This window comes from Sycon ciliatum, chromosome 1, assembly GCF_964019385.1.
Source record: "Sycon ciliatum chromosome 1, ocSycCili1.1, whole genome shotgun sequence".
Taxonomy (NCBI): domain Eukaryota; kingdom Metazoa; phylum Porifera; class Calcarea; order Leucosolenida; family Sycettidae; genus Sycon; species Sycon ciliatum.
In genome coordinates, this window is record NC_088643.1 from 48,639,128 (window position 1) to 48,656,864 (window position 17,737).

Sequence of the window (17,737 nt, forward strand, 5' to 3'; positions counted from 1 at the left end):
AAAAAAAGAAAAAAAGAGAAAAAAAACCTTGATGTTGTTGTGTACACTGTGTGCATGAGAGGGTAAAAAGTAAAAAAATAAAAATAAAATCCTCCCGCCCTCCCCGATTTTTCCAAAAAAAAGGACGATCATCTAGTAATTTTTTTTACTCGGCCTTATGCACTCTTGCTACTACTCGTACTACACCTGGCCCTCGAGTTCCTCGATCGAGGCGCTCGCGTATTGAGTGATCGAGCGCTAGCGACAGATTTTGTGTGACATCATGAGTCATGTGCCAGTGTGTGCGGCGCCGGCGATATCCTGCCGATCCACACCACACCATGCACCATGTACATGTACAGATCAGGGAGTCGTAAAAACTAAAATACCATATTTTTACGACTCCCTGGTACAGATCTACCATGATTTCTGGGGCCGGGGGATGAATGATGCAAGAATGACATCATAACCAAGTTCCTGCAAGAATGCGCATGCGCGAGAACGAACAGTATAAAAGCGCGTCGTTTTCCGTTGGCCAAAACAGTTCTCGTTTCTTTGCGAGAACGAGGAGTCGGTGGAAGTTAGTTAGTCGTGGTTGTGGCCTTGTGGGCTGCTTAGGTAGAGCCATGGCGACTAATGACTCCACCGCGACGTTGCAGACAATTAAAAAAGTTCAGTTTGGAATACTCGGGCCTGATGAAGTTGTGAGTGAAGCCTCCAGCTCTGCAAAGCATGGTGGCGTCTTGTCCATTGTTTCATTTTATTTTTTTATATTTATTATTTCTTGTTTGTCCGTTGTGTACGTGTGGCTTTGTGCACACAGCGACAAATGTCATCCACCCCTGGTGGAATCAGGTATCCTGAGACTATGGAGCGTGGCAGACCCAAGCTCGGTGGCTTGATGGATCCACGTCAAGGAGTCGTGGATAGATCTGCACGATGTCAGACGTGTGGTGGCAACATGAACACATGCCCAGGCCATTTTGGGCATATTGACTTGGCTAAGCCAGTGTTTCACATTGGCTTCATGACGAAAACAGTCAAAGTCCTTCGTTGCGTCTGTTTCTTCTGCTCAAAGCTACTCATCGACACGGTATATGAGCTGTTGTGTCTAGTCCTCTCTGCTATTAACTACAATGCTACAATGCATCCATCCCACTTGTACAGTCATGCACCGAGAAAAAACCGTGGAGCGTTTGCCATGTGTTCAAATTTTACTTTCTAAACTGTGGCAGTAAGAGTTCGACAGACACGGCCAGGCACCAATACACAAATTTACACAAACTGAGTTTGAGGGATTGAATAGTGATCTTGAGTAAAATATGAGATTACGGGAAGTGTTCCGTCTGGTAGTGACATTCAATTCCCCAACCAATCAGATGCAAATTGTAGTTGTGGTCCTATTGTGTTTGTGTGAGGGTGGAATAGTCGGAAAATATTTGCCAGTTGCCCTTGTCAAATTAGTGCACAGCAAGCTATGTCATACAAGATGGCCGGTATTATGAATTCACTGTATTACAGGCATCATAGTCCACTCATTTATCAACACTACACATGAAAGATGGTAACGACTCCCACAATGCCTTACTGCACATGTGTACATATGCGTACAGTCTTGCTGCCATACACGGCTATTCCTTCACTGGTGGCGTATGATGTGCAGATGTAACTATGTAGAATTTGTCCCTACGTATGCACATGCACATCTTACACATTAGATTGTTGCAGAGAGCGGACAAGTTGCAGTGCACAATATAATTATGGCGTTTCCTTTGTTGCTCATTTCTACACTTGTCTCTGTGTTGTGTGGATGGTGCAGAGCACGGAGGTAGTGAAGGAAATTGTCAAGAAAACACACGGCCGGCCCGGCCGCCGTCTTGCTGCCATTTACGACCTGTGCAAGAACAAGAAAGTGTGCGAAGGTCTGGATGAGACTGAAGGTGATGGTGACCAGGCAAAGAAAGTGGTAAGTGTTGAATTGCCAGGGTGTGTATGGATGCATGTGCGCACGAATGGTGCAGTTATATTAACTTGGGCGTTATATCTCCTATACTATAATTATGATTTTGTCGATCGCCCCTGGTAAAGCACTATCACTCCATCGGTTGTTATACACGACTAGAGCTGATTCTTTCTTTTGCCTGCTCTCTCTCCATCCATCTCACCTTCTCTCTCTCTCTCTCTCTCTCTCTCTCTCTCTCTCTCTCTCTCTCTCTCTCTCTCTCTCTCTCTCTCTCTCTCTCTCTTTCTCTTGCTCTCCCTGCTCGCTCGGGTGTGTGTGTGTGTGTGTGTGTGCGCGCGCGCGCGCGCCCGTGCATGCGTGTTATACATGTAGTCTCACAGTGGTTGTGGTCGCAATCAGCCAAAGATCAAGCGGACTGGCTTGGATCTTGTTGGAGAATGGAAAAATGTGGATGAAGACTCACAGGAGAAGAAAAAGCAACTAACAGCTGAGCGTGTCCTTGAGGTTTTCAAGCGCATTACCGATGAAGACAGTATGATTCTTGGTATGGATCCTCGCTACTCCCGTCCTGATTGGATGGTCATTACTGTCCTGCCCATTGCTCCACTGCCCGTGAGGCCATCCATTGTGATGGGTGGTGGCTCTGCCAGAAGTCAGGTCAGCTATGTCCCGATGTGTATGGCACCTTATGCATTGTTTGTCCTTACCATGCTGTTTTGCTGTACTAGGCAATGCATGTCTTGGACTGACCAACACAGTATACCATTTCCATCTCATTGTTTTGTACAAAGGCACTCGGCTGCAGTGACTCACAAGATGGCACTTGATTGCCGTGGCTAAACAATGCTTAGCACACAATTCTGTGGCTGGTTAAGTCAAGACTTTACCAGGCTAAGTTTAGTCTGTGTTTCTTGCTCCTGGATGTTGCAGGATGACTTGACTCACAAACTAGCCGACGTGGTGAAAGCCAACAACAACCTTCGGCGCAATGAACAAAACGGCGCTGCTGCACACATCATTTCTGAAGACACGAAGCTGCTGCAGTTCCACGTCTCCACCATGGTGGACAATGAAATTCCAGGCATGCCGCGCGTAAGTGACTCTTAGCCAACACACACACTATTGCTTTTTCCTCCCTCTCTTTGTGATTTGGCTGATTTGGATTCGGATTAGACTGTAATCTTGTGAACACTTGCTGGTTATCTAAACGTTGTTGGCTTGTTCGTCAAGATGTGAACTTGTTGAAGGTTTTCTAACTTACTTCTGTCACGCTGCTGTGCTTCTTTTTCCAGGCTATGCAAAGGTCAGGTCGTCCCCTGAAGTCCATCAAGCAGCGGTTAAAAAGCAAAGAGGGTCGTGTGCGTGGTAACTTGATGGGAAAGCGTGTTGACTTCTCAGCGCGTGCTGTGATCACACCAGATCCCAACCTTTCGATTGATCAAGTTGGAGTGCCACGTACTATTGCTCAGAATCTGACCTTTCCGGAAGTTGTAACACCGTTCAATATCAACCAGTAAGTAGCCGTCCGTCACTTTACAGTAGGTAGCTTGTCGTTAGTGATCTGGCCTCGGGTTTTTTTTTTACTACAAACTTCTTTAGCATGGTACTGGCTGGCAATGGCTGAAATAATGCTCACTGTCAACCTCTTGTTGCTTGTTACTTGTTATGCGTGGAGATGGAGGAAGAGGCAAAGAGCATGAAAAAGCTGTGCAGTGTTGAATGCACATCCACACTCGGAGATGGAGCGGCCAAACTAAGCAAACAAGCCGGTCGACGAAATGCCAATGTATTTGTGGTTACTATGGAAGCGTTCGCCGGGTCTGGGCGGGCTTTCAGTCTGCGTTTGTGCCACTGAGCATGTGGGATGCACTGTGACTTTTTGTGTTGCAGGATGCATGCCCTGGTTGGTCGTGGGCACAATCAGTACCCGGGAGCCAAGTACATCATCCGTGACAACGGTGATCGAATTGACTTGCGTTTCCATCCCAAGCCCAGTGATCTCCATTTGCAATGCGGCTACAAGGTGTGTAGGTCATCATTCTATTTCAGTTGTCCTTGTATTGTGCTGAGTTTGTTTTGTGTGTCTCTGACCTCTGTGTGCTTTGTACCGGCCTTTTGTTTAGCAATGCTTTTTCTGTGTACAAGGTGTGTCCAGGATGTATGGATTCAAGTATTGGCTACAGTGGAGTCTCCAAACCTTGAGAAAAATGCTTTTTCAATTCTGCTTTTTACTACCCTTTCATCTATAGTATATCGATTCTCTTCTGCTAGCTAGCAGCTGCTTTCACAATGTTCACTGTGTGTGAAGTAAGCTGGACCTTTGACATGTTGCATATTCATTTTCTCTTTCTGCTGTATATATATATATGTTTGCGCATGCAATGTGCAGGTCGAACGGCACATCATTACTGGCGACATTGTCGTCTTCAACCGTCAACCAACTCTTCACAAGATGAGTATGATGGGTCACAGAGTGCGGATTTTGCCCTGGTCGACGTTCAGATTGAATCTCAGGTGGGTGTGCTCTTGATTGTGCTAGCTTGTTGGATGCTGCACGAAAATGGGTGGAACATGGATTCAGCCGTCGTGTTGTGCGACTGGCCTATCACAGTTTTTGAGTGAATGTGGTCTCTGAAACCGGAGCGGCCTCTCACATTCTGAACTTTTTGTGCTAATGAATGGTGGTCTTGCAGACCAGGTGGCTGCTGATAGCAGGTTGTTGTTTCACGAGGTTTCACCTTTACTTCCGCAAAAGCTTTCCTTGTATGAAGCAGATTTGGTCTAACCATTGTTCCTTGTCTGTCGCTCCACTGCAGTGTGACAACGCCGTACAATGCCGATTTTGATGGTGATGAAATGAACCTTCACGTCCCTCAGTCGTACGAGACTCGCGCTGAAGTCCAGCAATTGGCGATGGTACCACGTATGATTGTCACGCCCCAGTCCAATCGTCCTGTGATGGGAATTGTGCAGGATACCCTCACAGCTGTGCGCAAGATGACTAAGAGAGATGTCTTCATTGACAAGGTTGGTGGACGCTAGTGATCTCCTTATCATCAGTTTTAATGGGACAAATGCATCAATTTCCCGCCATTAGGTTTTGCAGGGCAAGTCCACTACAACCGTACACACCTTGACACCAACTCAGCATAAAAGGTCATGAACTTTGTGAGGTCATACTCGTAAATGTACTAGAACGGGTTGTACCTGCCAAGTATGGGGCAACTTGCCCCGCAAAAAGGTGACGGCCATCTTAGATGCTCCCGTTGCTGGTATACATGTATGTTTACCCTATTGCTTCTATAGCAGTCCTGCAGACATAGTGCCGGCTTTAGCTCCCATCTCTATGGGATCTTTTGTCACGTGAGGCAATGTAGACCTGATCCATTGTGTATGGTTGTGCTACTGCTGTCTCTTCTGCAGGAAAACGTGATGCAGCTGCTGATGTGGATTCCCAACTGGGACGGGAAGATCCCGCAGCCCGCCATCCTCAAGCCCAGGCCACTGTGGACGGGCAAGCAGCTCTTCTCGCTGCTTATTCCAGGCTGTGTCAACTGCGTCCAGTACCACAGCACCCATCCGGACGAGGAGGATGACAGTCCATACAAGCACGTCTCTGTTGGTGACACCAAGGTACTTGTTATGGCGTGACACCAGAGCTACTGATAGTTGTTACTTTGGGTTGTGTCAATTTCGGTGTAAACTAGTGCTCTTGTTCTCTTTCTTGTCTCTTTCTCTCTCTCTCTCTCTCTCTCTCTCTCTCTCTCTCTCTCTCTCTCTCTCTCTCTCTCTCTCTCTCTCTCTCTCTCTCTCTCTTTCAACCTAATGTTTTGTTCCTGTATTGCCAATGTCTTTTACAGGTGTTGATTGACAATGGTGAGTTGATCTGCGGCATCCTGTGTAAGAAGTCCCTTGGTACGTCCGGCGGCAGTTTGGTGCACATCGTCTTCATGGAGGAGGGCCACGAGATTGCGCGCCAATTCTACGGTAACATCCAGACTCTGGTCAACAACTGGCTCATGATGGAAGGCCATTCGATCGGAATCGGTGACTGTATTGCCGACTCCGACACCTACAGTGAAATCCAGCGCTACATTGGGCAGGCTAAGGTAGGACAATGTAATAGCGCTACATTTGGGCAGGCTAGGGGGGGGCAATGTAATTATTCCCTTCCCTGTACCCTGGTTTTAGGAGCTGTGCAATTGCTGTTTGTATATGCCATGAGGTAAATGCTCGGCAAACAAGTTCATCCCAATTTTCCGCATTGAAGATCGTGTGTTTGCTGTTAGTGCGGTGCTTTACAGTAAATGGTTGTTGATGTGGCTTCTTGTGTTTGTTTGTTTTGTGTTTGCAGCAAGATGTCAATGACATTATTGAGAAAGCTCACAATGACGAGTTGGAGCCGACTCCGGGTAACACATTGCGGCAGACCTTTGAGAACCAGGTATGTGGAGCACAACGCCCAACATAATGTATGTGTGAGCGACTGTTTTCTGCTTCTGCAAGCAAATAATTGTTTGCCGTAGAAATGTTTCCACTGCACTAACTTGATCGACAGCTTTCCCCCATCATTTTGAATGTATTTGAATGGCTGCTCATTTCCCAAACTTGTTTGAAAAGTAACTGAATCCGTGCAAACGTTATTGCATCCTCTTGTCCAACAATACCCAGGTGAACCGCATATTGAACGATGCCCGTGACAAAACTGGTGGCTCTGCTCAGAAGTCTCTGTCCGAGTTCAACAACTTCAAGGCTATGGTGGTAGCTGGCTCCAAGGGATCCAAGATCAACATTTCTCAGGTATGTGCTTCTCATTTCTTACTTGTCTCGGACCGTTCCCTCATCCGATGAGGCATTTTGTTGCTGTGCTTGGCAATGCTGAATTGTTTCAATTTGCATTGTTTTTTGATTGCAGGTCATTGCTAGTGTAGTACAGGGGTGCCAAACACAGTTGCATGTTCTCTCTGCTGTTCTCTGCTCCAACTGCAGGTCATTGCGTGTGTGGGTCAGCAGAACGTTGAAGGAAAGCGTATTCCGTTTGGCTTCCGTCACCGCACCTTGCCGCACTTCATCAAGGATGATTACGGTCCTGAGAGTCGTGGCTTTGTGCAGAACTCCTATCTTGCCGGACTGACGCCCAACGAATTCTTCTTTCACGCCATGGGAGGTCGTGAAGGTTTGATCGATACTGCTGTCAAGACCTCAGAAACTGGTTAGTTTTTATTGCACACTGCTGCTGCATTGATCCTTGCATTTCCCCCCGTTTCGACAGCTTCTCTACCGTGAATTGTGTGTATTGTGTGTGATATACGTGAGTGCCAAATGAACCTGGCTGACTTGTGTGGCTGCATGTGCCTTGTTTCAGGCTACATTCAGCGTCGGCTGGTCAAAGCTATGGAGTCGCTGATGGTTTGCTACGACGGTACCGTGCGTAGCTCAACCAACGAGTTGATCCAGCTGGTGTATGGTGAGGATGGCATGGATGGTGCACGTATGGAGTTCCAGCAGTTGCCCACTGTGAAGCCGTCTCACAATGCCTTCAACCGCCAGTTCAAATTTGACTACACAGATGAGCGGTAAGTACTATGATTTATCTGCGTAAAGGTCGATTCATACTTCATTTCACGTACTTCCTCCGCGTCATCGAAATTGTCGCAGTTCATTAGTATAGGGTGACGGCAAAGTTCTATTTTCTGTTATTGGAAGCTGAAATTTTTGAACTAGATGCAATTTCTTCGGTGATGTCGCTGCGATGGTAATTTCGACTCGCTGAGATCAGTCAGGCGTTGCAGCCTGCACATTTCTCGTGCTTATGGCCATTCAATCAAGCCTCATCACTGTTTTACCTTAGCTGGGGTGAGAATGACTTCGTGGAACAAGTAGCAGCGCTTGGAGAAACATCGAGGGGTCAGCAAACTAAATGCATGCAACAGCGATAAAATTTGTCGCTCTGGCTGAGACACTCAGTACATGATTGTACCTGCAAGAGCTACGTAGACTCTACACTTGGTGCTAGTGATGCACGCGCAGGTGCCGTACCAGTGATGCTGAAAAAGAGGGCGCGCTGGACGTGATAGTACACTTACCTGCATGAGCTGTGACCACACAGCTAAAATAAATGGGCATGCCACGGCTAAAAAAAGTTCATTTCAAGATCGAGTTGATTCCGCTGATGGTAATCAACCGACCTCGCAACGATCGTGTATTCTTACTAGGCTTCACTGGCGGTGTAGTAGGAATCATCCAGAGCTAGCAGACGACAAGCATAGCAGCTCTTGTCCTGTGGAGAAAGTCAAAGCGTTCGAGATGAGGCGCGACCAACTTTCAACCTTCCTTGAAATATTTCGGAACGATATTTTTGCGTCCATTGACATCAGCGACGACGAGGACTTCATCTCTGCATGAAAACTCTCAGTCCAACTGTCCTGGAACGTTACTCTAGTCTTTAGACTATCATCCTGTGTAATAAGTTTTGAATGGTTTAGCTTATGGAGTTGTCAGTGACAAGTCACTAGTCAAACTGCGACAATTTCGATGACGCGGAGGAAGTACGGGAAAGTCATCACGCGATGGCTCTCCCGTACGCGAAAAAGTTGAGCTCAGATCCACTTTTTTTGCGACGTGGCGCATTTCCCGAACGCAAAATGAAGTATGAATCGGCCTTTAGGTGTTTGCTCATAGTGTTTGCACACCTTTTACTCATGCAAATTTCTTGCATGGGTTTATCTTCGGTAAATTTGCATGCTGGTAGTCTTGACTGACTTTTTTCTTTCAACGCTTATCAATACATCAGCCTCCTGCAAGAAAAGGCGTGCTGTATGTATTGCAATGGGCTCCCACATTTAGTTGCTGACTGTGCAGAACACAGTGATATGCTTTTCACCAATTTGCAAGGCGCGAGTCTATCAATTTAGCCCTAGCGTATCGGCTTTTATTGCATGTCACGTGAGGGTCGCCTGTACTACAGCCAATGAGCGCTCTTGTTCAGCGGTCTGTATTTCTCGGTATTGCCCGGCAAGTTATTGCCCGCTCAGTTACATGTACGCGCATGCGGACTGTCATTCTTGTACTTTGTGGTTCGTGATCAGATCAAGTAAGTTAGTTGCTACAGTTCGGAGTTTCAAATTTGAAACACAAAACAGCAACTAACTTGATCTGACTACAAACTACAAAGCACGAGAATGACAGACCACACGCGCGCGCATGTAACTGAGCTGACAATAACTTACTTGTTCCAGCCACATGAACCAGCCGCCTCAGCAGGTGAATGCAACCTTGACATCGATATCGATGCGTTGGTGAGCAGCCGACGAACTTGACGAACTGAATGCGTTCGAGACGAAGTTGTGGAGCCCATCCCAGTTTCAGTTCCTGTTCCAGGACTTCTACACGCAGTGCTCAATCACGAACAACAACACCATCGATATCGTAAAGAAATAGAGAATTTCAAAACCACAAACGATGTTTACCACTGAACAAGTGTGTCGGGAGACTGAGAAAGTCGGAAAGGTTTCTCTCCGTTTTCTGGAATGTTTGGGTCAAGCATGCAATAAATGATTTACTGCGCCTCGTACGCACTCGTACACGGGCAATACCGGCTTGATACATGACCTCACGGCTGGCGCCTTTCGGTCATGTATCAGCCGGTATTGCCCTTGTACTCGTTTGTACTCGTGCAGTAAATCATACGTCACACACGTGTGCATGTGTAAAGCCGCATTGGACGTGTCGGAAGCCTGCGCAATCTGTCGAGTGTGAAGCCATGCAGTGCTAGAACTGACGCATGGTGGAATATGTATGTGTCCGTTTGGGTCTCGCCCAGCTTCTTTTGTTTCCTTGGCTGACAGTCATTGACTCTGTGTGTTTGTGTCTTCTGTCTATGTCTGTGTGTGTATGTCTGTGTGCAGTTCTATGAAGCGGGCCATGGGTGAGGACATTGTTCATCAAGTTCTCAATGACGCCCACATTCAGGCACAGCTTGAGCGCGAGTATGCTCAACTGCGGGAAGACCGAGAGCTTCTTCGGCGCATTTTCAGCAAGGGTGACAGCCGGGTAAGCTTTCTGTCAAGAACTGATAATTGGTGATTGCCCAGCGTTTGTGGCAGCCCTACCTGTTCGACGGGCCTGCGTGCTTCTATTTGTATCCTGTGCTGTTTTGTATGCGCTTCGCTGTGCTATCCTTACATATCACAGGGGTATAATATGTTCAGGGGTGAACGTGACACTGAGTCTCTGGCTGTTGGACATGTGTTTTTGTGTTATGCTGATACAGCTGGCCATGCCTGTCAACCTGAACCGTATCATTTGGAACGCACAGAACATCTTCCACATTGACAAGCGGCGGCCAACTGACTTGCATCCGGTGCATATCGTGGACCGTGAGTAGATCTGTTTTTGTTTTTGGTTTGGTTTTTGGTTTTTTTGGTTCTTGTTGGTTATGCATACTGGCAGACTTTCTTCCACGAGCATCTCCAGTAGCTGACACATGCCCGTACTAGAGCCATGCATGAGTGGTGGACTGTGTGCATACACCCGGGGAGTACTACATGTAGTTGTGACTAGAGCGATACTGTGCTGTCACAGTCATGAAATCGAGGGATATCTATGACTCTGACCCTGTCTAGTAGCTATTTTCATTTTCGCCACTGTGCCAATGGCTCTTAGTGACAACTGCTCTCGTTGCCTTTATCTTGTGTGGTAGATGTGCAAGCGCTGAGCGAGAAGTTGATTGTCATTCCTGGCGACGACAAGCTCACAAAGGAAGCTCAGTTCAACTCTACTCTACTCTTCAATATGCTTCTTCGTTCGGTATTTGCCAGCAACAAAGTGATCTACACACATCGCTTGACCCAGGAGGCATTTGACTGGGTCCTGGGTGAAGTAGAATCCAGGTTCCAGCAGGCTATGGTATGTGCACAGCAGCAGACAGTTGTGTGTGCCTTTTGTTTGTCCATGTAGCTGGTGAATTCGCCCCCATGGGGTCCATGGTAGTCTGTAACTAGCAAAGCCCCACTTTGGCAATGACAATGGATCATGATTATCCTGAATCCTTGACTAGTGTTTGCTGTGCTGCCCGAGCTTATCAGTAAGAGCTCATTCGGTTCTTCATTTTACTGCCACTCCACGACCTCGACAGCATGGCTTCCTTTGCTGCCACAATGCACATAGCTTCTTGGTTTTGATTCTCTGTCGGCCAAGAAGGAGCACCACTGCTAAGCACTAGTGTGCACCGTGTATGGCATGGATGTCAGCAACCGTTGGTATTTTGTGTTAGACGCTTTATTCGTCAATGTCTTTTCCCTTTTTGTGCTGTGCCACTATGCTGTCTTCCTTCGTGCAGGTGGACCCTGGTGAGATGGTTGGTGCGCTGGCCGCCCAGTCACTCGGTCAGCCTGCCACACAGATGACATTGAACACTTTCCATTACGCCGGTGTCTCTGCCAAGAACGTCACACTTGGTGTACCGCGTCTCAAGGAAATCATCAACGTGTCTCGGCGACCAAAGACACCCTCGCTGACTGTGTACTTGCTGGGAGCCGCAGCACACGATGCTGAGAAGGCAAAGGTATGGACTGTCCTGGGCCTGACATGACTGTTTACATGATGGTTGACCCGGGCGGTTGCCATGACGACAAAAGTCCTGTATCGCTGTGACTACCTTGCGAGAAAGTTCCACGTGTAATGCTGTGTAATTCTGGCGCAAAATACGCACACGAGTACGGTAGTGCGTTTTCTCGATTTCTACCCTTCCCTTGGCTTGGGGAAAAGGTTGAAAATTGACCCAGATTCAGCGCAATGCCTCATGTGAACTCTCCAGTCAATCTGTGCTCAGCGGGTTTAAAACTCTCACAGAACGTTATACACCCAACATGTATCTGCGCGTTATGTTGGGTGTGTGCGTATTTATCACTGCAGGCCTATTGCTGGGTAGGCACCGCTATACCTGATGACAACGGAGCCTGCTACAGGCTAGCGGCTCTGTTGCTTTATGGTGTATTGTGTGTCTGCTATGTGCAATGATAGGCAGTTTTTTAGTCTGGATTGGTCCAGGCAGGCTTATATTGGCTACTCTCATGTATTGCCACTCATTTGTACTCCTTTTCTCACCTTCTGAGTCCTCCTGTGTGTATGCGTGGGGGAGGGGTATTGCATGGTTCTTGCCTGGGCTGCACCTCTCTCCAATCAGGTCTTACTCACTCATTGCCAGCTTCTTCCAGTGAGCTTGTATAATCAAAACATGTGTACACTGTCTAAATGTTTGTGTGTGTGTATGGTGGCAATGTGCAGGACGTACTGTGTCGTCTTGAGCACACAACGCTGCGCCGAGTGACTTCCTCCACTGCTATCTACTATGATCCAGACCCGAACAACACGGTAATTGCAGAGGATCAGGAGTTTGTCTCCATCTACTACGAGATGCCGGACTTTGATGTTGCACGCATTTCTCCCTGGCTTCTTCGCATTGAGCTGGACATGAAGCGTATGACAGACAAGAAGCTGACCATGGAGCAAATCGCGGAGCGCATCAATCAGACATTCGGCTCGGACTTGAATTGCATCTTCAATGATGACAACTCCGAGAAGCTGGTGCTGCGTATTCGACTGATGACTAATGACGAGGGATCCAAGGTTGGTGTTGCATGTGGTTCTGTTCTTCCATTCAATGTTCTCTATGCAGCAGTGTATTTGAGTGTGCTTTGGAGGGGGGAAGTACCGGTACTTCAGTCTGCCTCACATGATACAATGCACGGCCACACGTGTACTGACAAAACCTTACTATCATCACACTGTTAGCAATCTGCTCTCTCACCCAGGTTCCGATTCTGAACTCGTATCATTGGTTTTCACCGCATCTTTAAATTTTTCCCCTTTTCTCCTCAGTTTGGGGAAGAGCAAATGGACAAGATGGAGGATGACGTCTTCTTGAGGTGCCTGGAAGCTAACTTGTTGACAGATATGACCTTGCAGGGCATTGAACAAATTCACAAGGTAAGTAAGTGGCATTGCCTAGTACATGTAGTTGTTTAGTATATTAGTGTTCACTTTGATACGTGTTTGGCACCGCTGGAGTCGAAGCTAATAAGAAATAGAAGCAGAGATGAATTTACTGTCATACTTTTGCATAGCAGTTTCTGCTATACGAAATTACTATTGTGTAGCAGTCTTTGATTTTGATTAGCACTTTTTCTTTGAAGGTTGGATGTTTACCACATTGTCCTTCTTGACAGTGGTGCCTGAAAGCCCATTTGTGAAAAACCCCGACTGAAGCATACATGTGCACGCAGATTGAGAGTACCTGCACCACATACACTGCACTGTATGCATGCTACTTGACAGCGCAGGCTAGCCATGGTTAGCCTGTATGTATCGCAATTTTCTGCGAGTCGCGGTGATTTTTGAGTGGCAGTAGATCGATGTTGCATCGCAAACTGCGATGCGATACAGGATAAATTCATCCTTGAGAAGTGTATAATTAATTATGTAGAACCGAGTATGCTGCTCTGCTCTTGACTGCCTCAAGACATCCTTTGCTATGATTGTATTAATTTGTGTGCTGTGCGTGTGCAGGTCTACATGAACTTGCCACGGGAACAGAACAAGAAGCGTGCCATCATCAACGATCAGGGTGAATTCAAGTTCATCCAGGAATGGATCCTCGAGACTGACGGTGTGAATCTGATGCGCGTCTTGGCTGACCCAGAAGTAGACCCTGTGCGATCCACATCCAATGACATCTGTGAAATCTTCACGGTATGATTTTGATTTCTAGGGTCCTGTGTTCATATATATACCGTAAAATACCGCGAGAGCGCCCCACCTTGATTTTACAGCCAAGGGAGGAAAATCGTATGGCAGAATGCTACTAAGTTTGTACGATGTGAGAACCTTCGTGTACTAAGGTCACACTTGGTATGCTTTTATGTGGAGCTCGAAGGTAAACTGGTACGGATTGACTGCACAATGTGCAGTCCGTGTCGTATGACCTACAGACAGGAATCCACCTCCACAAGGCGGCCACAAAAGGACGAGATGGTGGGGCGCTCTGGCGGTACTTTACGGTACTAGTACTTGGCGAGTGTGGTTTGTGCAGTAATGTAGTAATTCAGTCTGGGACACTTTCAATGTTCTACATTTTCCATTTACCGATGTCTGTTTGTTTTTGATAGCAGGATTGTGTCTGTTTGTGTGTGTGTGTGTGTGTGTGTGTGTGTGTGTGTGTGTGTGTGTGTGTGTGTGTGTGTGTGTAACCCGTGTGCATACCTGTTACTTTACAGGTCCTTGGTATTGAGGCTGTACGCAAGTCTGTGGAGAAGGAACTTAACCACGTCATTTCCTTTGATGGATCTTATGTCAACTACCGTCACTTGGCATTGCTATGTGACGTGATGACCAGCCGTGGATTCTTGATGGCAATCACTCGCCATGGCATCAACAGGCGAGAAACCGGTGCTCTTGCTCGCTGTTCTTTTGAGGAAACGGTAAGTTAGCGTTTGGAATATCGTGCTGCAAGCGTGCAGCACTTCTTCTGCCATCACATGTCACCTGACACAGTGTCGTGTAGCTGTGATAGTACAGTGCACGCATTCTTTGTCCTTGTAGAGATCCGTGTACTGGCTTTTCCATAACTCTAAAGCATACATTATACGACTTCAAAATGTTGTGTTGGATCAAGGTGCTTCTGTTCATGTTTGATTGTGTGCTGCTTCCGCCGTCTTCTTTAATAACATCTCTTGTTTTCATTGTTGCTGCTGTTGCCACTCTTGCATGTGTGTTTCCTTGTGACGTAGGTGGACATCTTGATGGAAGCTGCGGCGCATGCCGAAGTTGATCCACTGAGAGGTGTGAGCGAGAACATCATGCTTGGACAGATGGGTCGTCTCGGCACCGGTGCGTTTGACCTACTGCTGGATGCCGAGCGCTGCAAGAATGGCCTGGAAGTGCCAGTGCCTGATGTGCTTGCTCCTATGGGTGGTCAGATGGGTGCTGATGGAAATAGTAGTGCTGCTGGGTCCAACAACTTCTTCAGTCAGCAATCTCCTGGTGCCATGTCCCCCCAGATGACGCCGTGGAATCAGGGCACAACACCGGCCTACATGGCTGGTGCATGGACACCGGGTGGACAGACACCTGGCGGTGGCGGAGCAGCATTCTCTCCGGCACCATTCCATGATGGCATGAGCCCGGGCCCAGGTTTCAGTCCTGGCTGGTCCCCGCAACCCGCCTCTCCTGGTTCTCCCATGGCAAGCCCGTCGCCGTACGTCCCCAGCTCACCATCATACAGTCCAACGTCACCATCATACAGTCCATCATCACCATCATACAGCCCAACGTCGCCATCATACAGTCCAACATCTCCTTCCTACAGTCCAACATCACCATCCTATAGTCCGACTTCTCCTTCTTACTCGCCTACCTCACCATCCTACAGTCCAACGTCACCATCCTACTCACCAACATCACCATCCTACAGTCCTACGTCACCTTCTTACAGCCCGACGTCACCCTCCTACTCTCCTACGTCGCCATCCTACAGTCCAACTTCACCCTCGTACAGTCCCACATCGCCCTCTTACAGTCCAACATCGCCCTCGTACAGCCCCACATCACCCTCGTACAGTCCCACGTCTCCATCCTACAGCCCTACGTCACCGTCGTACAGCCCAACATCACCTTCGTACAGTCCGACTTCACCTTCGTACAGCCCAACATCACCTTCATACAGTCCAACATCACCATCCTACAGTCCAACATCACCCTCTTACTCACCCACCTCACCGTCCTACTCGCCCACCTCACCCTCCTACTCACCCACCTCGCCGTCATACAGTCCAACTTCGCCTCGCTACCCGAGCTATTCGCCTAGCTCGCCTAGCTATTCTCCAAGTTCGCCGAGCTATTCACCCAGCTCTCCGAACTATTCACCAAGCTCGCCCAGCTATTCGCCCAGCTCGCCAAGCTATTCACCCAGCTCGCCAAGCTATTCGCCGAGCTCGCCCAGCTATTCGCCCAGCTCCCCGAGCTATTCGCCGAGCTCTCCGAGTTACTCGCCTAGTTCACCGAGTTACTCTCCCAGCTCGCCGAGCTATTCGCCGAGCTCACCCAGCTATTCGCCAAGCTCGCCTAGCTATTCGCCAAGTTCGCCGAGCTATTCTCCAAGTTCTCCGAGCTACTCACCTAGTTCTTCGCTGCATCCACCTTGATTTCGATTTCCTTTGTGAATGTTGCATCCCGTCTCATGCTGTTTTTGACTAAATTAATGAAATGAAGAAAAAAAGGAAGAAAAAATGGACTATAAAAAAGTGAATCCTTCAACCCATACGTTCCATGAAATATTTTTAAAAAATCATGAAACTCACTATTTCTTCACACCATGAAATACAGTGTATGGCTGGCCGTCCGTTTTCTTATCTTGTTCTCATTCTTTTCGCTGCTTGCTTTTTGTCCGGTCCATTTTTGACACTTGATATAGGGGGGAACGTTGGAAGTTGTTTGGCTGTTATTTTCCATACGTCTTGTTTCTTTTACCCCGTTCGCCCATGTGCACTATGCTCTCTGTGTGTGCTCATGCACTGATGCACTGATAATGGCCTGCATGATCACACTCTTGACTTTTGCTATGGACTATTATTGATGTGTGCATGCAGCACATATTGGTGCATCTGTCGCTGCATGATGATCATCTACTGCGGTGTGACTGCTGCCGCTGCACGCGCGCTGCCGATTTCTAGTTTTTATTCCTATTATCTCTTGTCTGAACATGTGCCAACAGAACCCGACTATCTCTGAGTACTCCCTGAGCTCATATGCTAGAAAAAGTGTGCTGCAAACTCTGATTATATTATGCTCTTGTGTGTGTTTGTGTGTGTGTGTGTGTGCAGCACAAGCTGCTATGGCTTCTGCTGTAGCATCGCTATCATCGCCTCCGGCGATGGGCGTCCAATGGTGTGTGTGTGTGCATGTGTGTGTGTGCACGCATGTGTGTGTGCATGTGCATGGAGGGCTAGGATTCTCACCCCATACCAACAAGTCCATAACCCGTGGTTATAGACTCTTGCCCTAATAGGCGATTCACACGACAGGCAAATCCACGTTTACAGGAAAGTCACCATGGAGATATTCCTGCGGGTGACCAAAATTTGCCCGCGGGAATCAAAAGTGTCCATGGCCTTTTTGCCCGCGGATGCACTCATCTGCGGGCACTTTTACAGTTATGAGGCTGTGACGTCGTACTATGGTACGGTAGTCTTGAACCCTGGTTGTTTGGCCTTTGTTTTTGGGTACTCATTCCAAATCACCACAGTAACGCCGTATACTCACCGGATACTCGCGGGAGCTCTGGCCGCCACCCGCGGCCGTGTGAACTGCGGCCTCACGTTTCACTTCCTGCGCGGGCACTTGACAAACGTGGATTTGCCTGTCGTGTGAATCGCCTACAGTCCATTCATAAAAAGATGGGTCCTGGCTCTGGCGAGCTCCCGTATTTGGCGATTTTTCGTGATTTCATCGTACACAGTGCAGTGCTGCGAACTTTGAAATTTGAAAAAGGGTCCAAAAAGGGTGCCTGAACTGGGGTTCGAACCGCAGAATGCACTGTTGCAGGCGGGGTCAAACGGCCTGGATTTTGATGGTTTTTCCCAATTCAGTGCTTTTGGGGCAAAACCTGGCCGAAATCCTATTCTTGCTGTGGCTTGCTTTTTGGACAAAAAAACTTCAGAAACATAATTGGAAGAGGATTCCATATGGGATTGCAGAAAAAAATTCTAAAAAAACTCAACGTTTGACCCATTTATGGCC

The 17,737-nt window shown here is 47.8% G+C and overlaps 1 protein-coding gene across 1 annotated transcript; it reads left to right on the plus strand.

Annotated features, from left to right (window-relative positions):
* Window positions 1-531: 531 nt before the first annotated feature.
* On the plus strand, window positions 532-16,776 carry LOC135830490 (DNA-directed RNA polymerase II subunit RPB1-like). Its single transcript, XM_065342746.1, has 24 exons — window positions 532-683; window positions 803-1,072; window positions 1,799-1,945; window positions 2,315-2,599; window positions 2,873-3,034; window positions 3,235-3,455; window positions 3,833-3,965; window positions 4,332-4,456; window positions 4,759-4,969; window positions 5,366-5,575; window positions 5,803-6,051; window positions 6,297-6,386; window positions 6,614-6,742; window positions 6,932-7,154; window positions 7,308-7,518; window positions 9,850-9,994; window positions 10,215-10,320; window positions 10,644-10,849; window positions 11,283-11,507; window positions 12,230-12,571; window positions 12,824-12,931; window positions 13,511-13,693; window positions 14,218-14,421; window positions 14,731-16,776. The coding sequence occupies exons 1-24, from the start codon at window positions 606-608 to the stop codon at window positions 16,141-16,143; spliced, it is 5,676 nt and encodes a 1,891-aa protein (XP_065198818.1). The 5' UTR covers window positions 532-605; the 3' UTR covers window positions 16,144-16,776.
* Window positions 16,777-17,737: the final 961 nt, after the last annotated feature.